The sequence below is a fragment of the Pseudopodoces humilis genome, chromosome 6 (genome assembly GCF_049639895.1).
Source record: "Pseudopodoces humilis isolate 2021_Gansu_Grassland_sample_001 chromosome 6, ASM4963989v1, whole genome shotgun sequence".
NCBI classification, from domain to species: Eukaryota; Metazoa; Chordata; class Aves; order Passeriformes; family Paridae; genus Pseudopodoces; species Pseudopodoces humilis.
Window position 1 is genome coordinate 683059 of NC_142205.1, and position 9623 is coordinate 692681.

The 9623-nt window shown below is 55.8% G+C and overlaps 1 protein-coding gene across 1 annotated transcript; it reads right to left on the minus strand.

Moving 5' to 3' along the window:
- Positions 1-3490: 3490 nt before the first annotated feature.
- Positions 3491-8809, minus strand: LOC102106399 (homeobox protein not2). Its single transcript, XM_088056985.1, has 4 exons — positions 8569-8809; positions 5879-5896; positions 5075-5283; positions 3491-3649 (listed from the first exon to the last, which is right to left on the minus strand). Exons 1-4 carry the CDS (start codon positions 8807-8809, stop codon positions 3491-3493), a joined length of 627 nt encoding a protein of 208 aa, XP_087913111.1.
- Between the last annotated feature and the right edge of the window lie 814 nt (positions 8810-9623).

A 9623-nucleotide genomic window follows, 5' to 3' on the forward strand; every position in this document is an offset into this window, starting at 1 on the left:
CCTCCTCCTCCTCCTCTTCCTCCTCCTCCGCCCCCGCCCCCTGCGCCCCTCAGGGACCCGCGCTCGCCATCGCCCCCCTCAGCCGCGGGGCGCGCGGGGGCCGGCGGCCATCTTGGCACCCCTCCACAGCCCCCCGGCAGCGTCTGGAAACACCCAAAACCACCCCAAAACAGCCCAAAACAGCCCAAAACGGGGCCGGGGCGCTCCCGCCCCAAATGCTACAAGAGTTTGCTGTGTCTCCCCAGTCAGTTATTATTATTTAGTAGAGGAATAGCCGTCACAGCTCTGTCAGGCGGAACACAAGTTCCCCCCCCTCACTTGAGGTCTCCCCTCGTGGAGAGAGGAGGCATCGCCCGCTGCCCTGCGCACCCAAAACTGGCCCGACTTCCCCCAAAAAAGCCTTCAAAACACGCTACTGAGGCCACTCTGCCCTCGCTGCCTCCTGCTCGGAGGTCTGCAAAGCCTTAAAGGCCACGGAAAAGCGTCTTTGGTTGCATTTTCTAATTCGCAGCGCTGCGGCACAGCCCCGGTGCTCGCTGGCCCCGCGGCGGGAGCGGGACTGGGAGCCGGGGACGGTTCCGTGCTCGGGGTCTTTGGTGTCACTAGATGTCACTGTCGGCTCGTGACACCGGGGACACCGGGTGACAAGGCTGCACTGCCACCTCCATTGCCGGGCCAGCAGCTGGAGCACGGCCTCAGGGCTGGCCATTGCTCCGGCCGGGGGATGAGGGACAGCCGGGCTGCCAGGGCCGCGTTCCCCGCTGTGCTGTGGGAGCCAGCGCAGGCCGAGCTCCATCGCACCGTGCCCGTGGCAGGGACCACAGGGACGAGGCACAGGTGGAGCGATGCTGCCGTGGCTCCTGTTGCCATTACAAACTCAGCGATTCATGGAATATTTATGTGGGAAAAGCTCTCGAAGAGTAACGAGTCCAATATTCCCTGGCACTGCCGAGGCCACAACTGAGCCATGTCTCCAAGTGCCACATCCACATTTTAAACCCCTCCAGGGATGGGGTTTCCAACACTGCAGCGGTGCCATGGCTGGACAGCCCTTCCAGTGAATGAATTTTCCCCAGCATTTAATATAAACCTGTCCCTGTCACAACCTGAGGCCGTTCCCTCAGGGATTTCCCCATGGAAAGGGGTGGAATGGCAGAGGCTGCCCAGGGAGGTTTGGAGTGCCCATCCCTGGGCAAGGGAAGGCCTGGAGGTGGCACTCAGGGCTGGGCTGGGGACAAGGGGGGACTCCATGGGCTGGGAAGGATTTTCCAGCCTCGGTGATTCTGGGATTCCTCTCCTGTCCCTGTTCCCTGGGAGCAGATCCCAAATCCCCCCCGGCTGTCCCCTCCTGCCAGGAACTTGTGCAGAGCCAGAAATTCCCCCTGAGCCTCCTTTGCTCCAGCCTGAGCCCCTTCCCAGCTCCCTCAGGAATTCTCCAGCCCCTTCCCAGCTCCCTCAGGAATTCTCCAGCCCCTTCCCAGCTCCCTCAGGAATTCTCCAGCCCCTTCCCAGCTCCCTCAGGAATTCTCCAGCCCCTTCCCAGCTCCCTCAGGAATTCTCCAGCCCCTTCCCAGCTCCCTCAGGAATTCTCCAGCCCCTTCCCAGCTCCGTTCCCTTCCCTGGCCACGCTCCAGCCCCTCAGGCTGGCAGAGCAGGAGCTGCAGAGGTCTGGCCATTCATTCACAGGTTCTTGTTCTCCAGGGGCCTGAGCACCCCATACTCACCATGACTGCTCTTATTGAAAATGTGGTTTTATCTCTGCAGGATCCAGCCCAGAGCTAGTAACGCTTGTCATCTACTTTGATATGGGGTCATCAATCAATTGAAAAAAAGATCTTTAGTACATATTTTGTCCAAAATAGTTTATTAAGAAAAAACCCATCAAAACTCTTTGAAGAAGGATGAAAATACACTTGGTTTTGGTTTGGTTTTTTTTGTTGCTAATTTCAATTGAAAATTAAAGTGAGTACTTGGAAAGTTTTCTGCCTGTTTTTTGTTGTTGTTATTGATTTTTTTTACATTCATTCCCTCTCTCTTTTTAAAATTAATTCGTTTTTTAATAAAAGACAAAGCAAATAAATAAATGACATGTATTAAGGCAAAAAAAAAAGATATTTCTATAAATAACAATATAAGAGTAAAGTGATATACAGTGTTCTAGGTCAGAAAGAGACAGAATAAATTATCCTGAGCTGATGGGCCGTGGTGGCTGCTGCCCTGGGCAGCCTGAGTCCTTAGTCCTGGCCCCCCAGAGCCCTCCCCACCCCAAAAATCCAGCTGTTAACTGCATCAGGCTGCTCCAGATGTGCTCCGAGCGCTGCAGCTGCTGTGTCCCAGGGCACCTGCACGGATAATGAGCAGAGAACAGAGCCGCTGCTGTCTGGTGGTACATCTGGTACAGGGCAGGGGGCAGTCTGCAGCAGCACAGGGGATGTGAGCTGCTTTTTACTGCAGCCTCCAGCCCTGCAGCAGCAGCACAGGGGCTGTGAGCTGCTTTTTACTGCAGCCTCCAGCCCTGCAGCAGCAGCACAGGGGCTGTGAGTTGGTTTTTACTGCAGCCTCCAGCCCTGCAGCAGCAGCACAGGGGCTGTGAGTTGGTTTTTACTGCAGCCTCCAGCCCTGCAGCAGCAGCACAGGGGCTGTGAGTTGGTTTTTACTGCAGCCTCCAGCCCTGCAGCAGCAGCAGCAGCAGCAGCACACACCCTGGGCAAGGACAGCAGTACCAGGACAGAGGCTGCCAGGGCTGAATGCAGCTCAGAGAAGCTGTGAAAAAGGCACAGATACACCAAGGCACTGCCAGAGGGAGGCACTTCTGCTCCAGGGCAGGATCAGACCCTACTCATCATCGCTTTTCAGGAGTCCGTGGGTGCGAGCAAAGGGCTTCCCCTTTGGGGGTGTTTTGGTTGTGATTGATCTGAACATCAAGTGTGGGAGTCAAGTTGAGACGAAAAAACAATCAGGGAGATTCTCCTTCTTCCTTGGAGCACACAGGCACACATAAGTGACCCTGGTTTTAAATGTCCTTGTGCTCAGAGCCATCAGAGACAGCATCCCATTGCCTGCCCAGCATCAGAGACTCTCTGATTGTCACCCCCACACCAGAGATACTCTCTGATTGTCACCCCAGCTTCAGAGTAACCCTCTGATTGTCACCCCCACAGCACAATCACTCTCTGATTGTTGTCCCAGTATCAGTCACTCTCCAGTTCTCACCCCAGCACCAGAGACACCCTGATTGTCACCCCAGCCTCTCAGCTGGAAACTGTGTGTCCTGGTGCTTCATGAGCAAACAGATCACCTGCCATCAAGTGATGAAGCCCCAGGAATTAGAGCACCTGGCTACCAAACAGCAGCCAAAGAAATTCGGGAGGTTCCTTCCAGCCAGCTGCAGGTCAGTCCTGTAGCTCCAGCTCTCAGATCAGTCTTGCTCGGACCAAAGCAGCACAGACACATCCCCAGGCATCAAAAACAGCCCAATCTCCTCGGCTGTTCAGAGCTCCACGTCCACAGGGTCCTCCTCATGGTCCTTGCTGGCCGTGGAGTCGGCGCTCGCGGGCTGGATCACCCCAAACTGCGACAGCTTTGCTGCCTTCTGCTCCATGCTCTGCTTCCTCCACTTGATCCTCCGGTTCTGGAACCACACTTTCACCTGGGTGGGAAATGGCACAACAGCTTAATCCAAGCAGCCCTTTTCCAATGCCCCGTGGCATTGGATGTGCATTATTCCCTCAGGGAATAGTGAACAAGAACAGGAGGAGGTGAAGCTACAAGGGGCAGAGCAGTGATGGGAAAGGATCAGGGGGAGGGGGATACAGCTGCACTGAGAGGGGTCTGGCCAGGGAAGTGAAGGAAGCAGCTCCCTAAGGAGCCCCTGAACCCATCCCCAGGACTGCAGTTGCTACAGGGCATGATGAGAGCCCCAGTAATCATCCTTTGTCCCCCCAGAACTGGCCTTGTTTTGCTCTCCCTTTTTCCAAGGTGAATTTAGATCCCACTGTGGAAGATCACCTGGCTCCTTCTTTCCACACTAAACAAGCAGTTCACTGTGGGAGGAGCAGGAACTCACATGGCAGAACAGGGAAATAATTATATCCAGTGTCATAAAAGGACACTTGAAACAGTCTCCAAAGGATTGTGACAATGCAGACACAGCAACCAACCCAGCTCGTACTCTAAAGCACAGCAGGGTTGTGCTCCTGAATGCTTTTTGTTCCACTTCCTGGATTCAGAAATCTTATCCAGAAACCATCCAAACTCCAGGCACATCTCTTCAATGTCACCTGGCAGCAGGGTGTCCCACAGGTCACTTTTCACAGTGTCCTCCTCCCACCACGCTTCCCAGTGGGAACATCAGCAGGGAGCAGTGGGATCATCAGCAGGGACAGTGGGATCATCAGCAGGGACAGTGGGGATCATCAGCAGGGACTGTGGGATCATCAGCAGGGACAGTGGGGATCATCAGCAGGGACTGTGGGATCATCAGCAGGGAGCAGTGGGATCATCAGCAGGGAGCAGTGGGATGGATCATCAGCAGGGACAGTGGGATCATCAGCAGGGAGCAGTGGGATCATCAGCAGGGACAGTGGGATCATCAGCAGGGACAGTGGGATCATCAGCAGGGACAGTGGGATCATCAGCAGGGACTGTGGGATCATCAGCAGGGACTGGGATCATCAGCAGGGACAGTGGGATCATCAGCAGGGACAGTGGGATCATCAGCAGGGACTGTGGGATCATCAGCAGGGACAGTGGGATGGATCATCAGCAGGGACAGTGGGATCATCAGCAGGGAGCAGTGGGATCATCAGCAGGGACAGTGGGATCATCAGCAGGGACAGTGGGATGGATCATCAGCAGGGACTGGGATGATCAGCAGGGAGCAGTGGGAACATCAGCAGGGACTGGGATGATCAGCAGGGACAGTGGGATCATCAGCAGGGACTGGGATCATCAGCAGGGACAGTGGGATCATCAGCAGGGACTGGGATGATCAGCAGGGACAGTGGGATCATCAGCAGGGACTGTGGGATCATCAGCAGGGAGCAGCCCCAGGATCAGCTCCCCCATCCCTCACCTGGGTCTCTGTGAGGTGCAGAGTTGCAGCCAGGTCCACCCTCTCAGTGCCCACCATGTACTGCTGCTTGAGGAACTCCTGCTCCAGCCGCTCCAGCTGCTCTGGTTTGAAGACTGTGCGGACTCTCTTCATCTTGCAGGGCCCCCCCGACCTCCAAGGCCCAGTGGGACCCAGAGAGTTGGTCCCGATGCAGTGAGACAGCTCCAGACCTGCGAGAAAGCAGCAAGAATTGAAGGGGTCTGCACTAAAGGGGCTGGGAGAAAGTAGCACCAAACCCAGCAGGGATGTCCCTGCCCTGTCCCTACCCAGGTCATCTCATCTAGGCTCCTTTTCCCATGAAAAGCTAGGGCAGAAGAACTTTCCAGGGCCTGGTCTGTGGTTTCACCCTCAGGGTCCACCAAGGACAGTCCTGGACATGCAGCCAGACCCAAAGAAATGAGCACTCAGTGAGGTCAGCAGGATTTGACCTTTGCCTGCGCAGGACCTTTGTAACAGGATAATAAATTGTATCAAGAGCTGCAGAGCACAGAAATCCCACCTCTGTCTCAAGAAACCCCGAATCACAAATGCTCAGCATTTGGGGGAGTTTACCCCAGACTGGCCCCTGCTTTTCCCCTTCCTTTGGCACACGGACTCAGTGTCCAAGCTCTCATGCAGGACCACATCCTGCACCTCTGCTCCCCAAAAAGTTCCCAGGGGGTGCTGAGGATTTAGCAGGACTAAGGAGTGTATCTGACCTGTCTCCTCTCCAGCTGTGGCCTGAGGATAACCGTAATTAGCATAAATTAACATACAATCCAGCACCAGCACTGCCACTGGCACCTGACTGAGAGCAGGTCTGGGTTCCTGAATCCCTCATCCATCCTCCCTGATCCTGCCATGTCCCTGCTCCCTGCAAGAGGCTGCAAACCCCAACCTCTGGGTTCCTGAATCCCTCATCCATCCTCCCTGATCCTGCCATGTCCCTGCTCCCTGCAAGAGGCTGCAAACCCCGACCTCTGGGTTCCTGAATCCCTCATCCATCCTCTCTGATCCTACAATGTCTCTGCTCCCTGCAAGAGGATGCAAACCTCTGGCTTCAATGGCCAGGATTGCACCAGAGAGCTCCTCCAGGCTCCCAGCACAGCAGGAATGTTTCAGGAGCCAGGGAAGGCCAGCACTGCTTTCACTTTAAAATTCTCCACTAATTACAGCCACTGTCATTTTCCATGTGGAAAGCACCGAAGGCACAGGCAGGATCGGGCCATCAATGCTCCCCCCATCTCTGCTGTTCCAAAATATTGTGGCAAGCCAGGTTTCTCTATCTTTTATGGAAATACTGCACATAAAGATCCCCATTCACACCTGCTACTTATCTCTCCTTTAATCACTGATCTTGTCACGTTCTCCAGGCACAAACCTGCACCTTGACCTACTTATTTTCATTAATTGGGTGTCATTTCTGCGTGTGTTTAAGGATTTGTGGGACGGAGACCTGACAGCTTAGCAGCTGTAATTGCACTTAAAACTATTTTCATCATTAAAATCTTTTCACCCATCACTTTTTGTTTCTATTTTAACACTGGAATAATAGCAAGTGTAATTTCCAACATGAAATGTTGAGTGGAAGTCACTCTGCAAATTGTTTAACTGTGTTTTCATACCTGGATGTTTGATATAATATAAAGATTAACACAATTCTGCAGATGCTGTCTTGTGAGAGAAATAATATATTAAACAGCTGTGCCAAGTACTTAATAAAAGAGCAGCAAATACTTTTGGTGTCTGAATAATGCAGCATTCAGGATCAAATCTGGAGTTCCTTATACACAAGGGATATGGGCCTGGCTGCTGGTTTTGCCTGGACAACAGCAAGATCACGCTTTGAATGCTAAAAAAGAATACTTCATTTCAAGAAAAATACTCTGAACAAAGATATTTTGGTAAAATCGGTTGTTGTCCTTAAAAAGTTCCAGTGAGAATAGAGCCTGACAGATCAGGGAGTATCATCCATCACCACGGTGTAAATTTTACCCACGGATCAACAAAAGCATTTTTCCTGAGATGCTTCTGCACTGAAAATATTTAGTTTTGGGGGCAAGTGCCACAAAACACTTGGCAATTTCACTTCTGTGAGTGAAAAATTCCAGGGAAAGCAAAATTAGAGAGGGATGAGAGCAAATTTGGGAGAAGAGTGACCCACAGAGCAGCAGAGGTGAAGAAATTTATTTTGAGAGCAAGGCTTTGGGAAATTACAGCAAGTTTTTGATTAAAACTCCGGCAGTGAAATACCTTCCTGATACATGAGAGATAAATGCCAGAGTGTGTAAAGTCACCCATAAAATCTCATGGAAGCACAGATTTCTTCGGGTTGGAAATGTCCTTTAAAATCATCCAGTTCCAACCTCTGACACCTCCCTCTAGCCCAGGCACTGGAATTCTCTCTTTTTTAGCTCTGTCACTTTACTATTAAATTTATTCCAAGTTTTTGGCTCCGTCTCAACTGCAAAAAGTGAGTTTGGATATTCCCCAGGTTCTGGACTGGAGACTGAATGATGGATTAGTAAAATCCTGTCGCGATTTTAGGAATCAGCCACGGGCTCTTTGTCAAAGTGTCCAGAGCCATCGGCTGCGTTAGGAACTGCCTCGCAATATAAAATAAACCACATAAAATGTTCATTTTGGGTCTCACTATATCGATCGTTTACAGAGGGGGGGAAAAAACCCTTAAGGAAAGTTTTCCCCGTCCGTCCCTGTCGCTGTCCCTGTCCCACAGCCCAGCGCTTCAGCTCGGGGCTGCTGCAGAGATCGAGCCCCGGCAGCGGGGGAGCGCTCGGGGATGAGCCCGGCCCCGTTGTGCCCCGGGGGCCGCTCCCGCATCCCTCCCGGTGTCCGCATCCCTCCTCGTGTCCCGCATCCCTCCTCGTGTCCCGCATCCCTCCTCGTGTCCCGCATCCCTCCCGGTGTCCGCATCCCTCCCGGTGTCCGCATCCCTCCCGGTGTCCGCATCCCTCCTCGTGTCCCGCATCCCTCCTCGTGTCCCGCATCCCTCCTCGTGTCCCGCATCCCTCCCGGTGTCCCGCATCCCTCCCCGTGTCCTGCATCCCTCCCCACATCCCTCCCGGTGTCCCGCATCCCTCCCCACATCCCTCCCGGTGTCCCGCATCCCTCCTCGTGTCCCGCATCCCTCCTCGTGTCCCGCATCCCTCCCCACATCCCTCCCGGTGTCCCGCATCCCTCCCGGTGTCCCGCATCCCTCCCCACATCCCTCCCGGTGTTCCGCATCCCTCCCCGTGTTCCGCATCCCTCCCGGTGTCCGCATCTCTCCGCGTGTCCCGCATCCCTCCCCGTGTCCCGCATCCATCCCGGTGTCCTGCATCCCTCCCCGCATCCCTCCCCGTGCCCCGCGTCCCTCCCCGTGCCCCGCGTCCCTCCCCGTGCCCCGCGTCCCTCCCGGTGTCCCGCATCCCTCCCGGTGTCCCGCATCCCTCCCCGTGTCCGGCGTCCCCGCTCACCTGCACCGGGCCAGGCCCAGGGCCAGGCCCAGGCTCCGGGCAGCGCTCCCAGCCCCGCTGCCGCTGCCGCCGGGCCGGGCCGGGCTGAGGCTCCCGGCGAGGGCCAGCGCGGGGCCGGCCCGGGGCTCCCGGGGGCGGCGGGGCAGCGGCGCGGCGGCTCCCGGGCGAGCAGAGCTTCGATATGGAACGGGGTCTTGGGGGGCGGCGGCCCGGGCCGGGGGCGAGCCGGGCTCTGCAGCATGGCCGGGTCAGTGCTGCCACCCCCGGCCCGGCCGCTTTTATGGAGGGCAGGGGCCGGGGACAGCCGCGCTCCTATGCAAAGCGGCGGCGGGGGCGCGGCGCGGGCTGCACACACCCCTGGCTGCCAGCAGCACCCCCTCCGGCACCCCTGCTTCCCTACCGACACCTTACCGACACCCCACAGACACCCCTGCTTCCCTACCGACACCCCACAGACACCCCTGCTTCCCTACCGACACCCCACAGACACCCCTGCTTCCCTACCGACACCCACAGACACCCCTGCTTCCCTACCGACACCCCACAGACACCCCTGCTTCCCTACCGACACCTTACCGACACCCCTGCTTCCTTACCGACACCCCACAGACACCCCTGCTTCCCTACCGACACCCCACAGACACCCCTGCTTCCCTACCGACACCTTACCGACACCCCTGCTTCCCTACCGACACCTTACCGACACCTTACCGACACCCCTGCTTCCCGATCAGCATTCCCAAGGACACCCCAGCTTCCCCACAGACCCCTCTTCCTCCCCAGTGACATTCCCATGGGAACCCTCCTCACACTCCAGCTCTTCCATGGGCCCCTGTAGCACCCATGGCCATGGAGAGCCCTGCTTCCACACGGGTCCCTGTTCCCCATGGAGAGCCCTGCTTCCACACGGATCCCTGTTCCCTGTTCCCCATGGAGAGCCCTGCTTCCACACGGATCCCTGTTCCCTGTTCCCCATGGAGAGCCCTGCTTCCACACGGATCCCTGTTCCCTGTTCCCCATGGAGAGCCCTGCTTCCACACGGGTCCCTGTTCCCC

Excerpts from the sequence above, each read along its gene's own strand:
- LOC102106399 (XM_088056985.1), bottom strand. The coding sequence starts at position 8,809 with ATGCTGCAGAGCCCGGCTCGCCCCCGGCCCGGGCCGCCGCCCCCCAAG. Across the intron at positions 3,650-5,074 it reads TGCACCTCACAGAGACCCAG|GTGAAAGTGTGGTTCCAGAA; the intron begins GTGAGGGATGGG and ends TTTCCCACCCAG.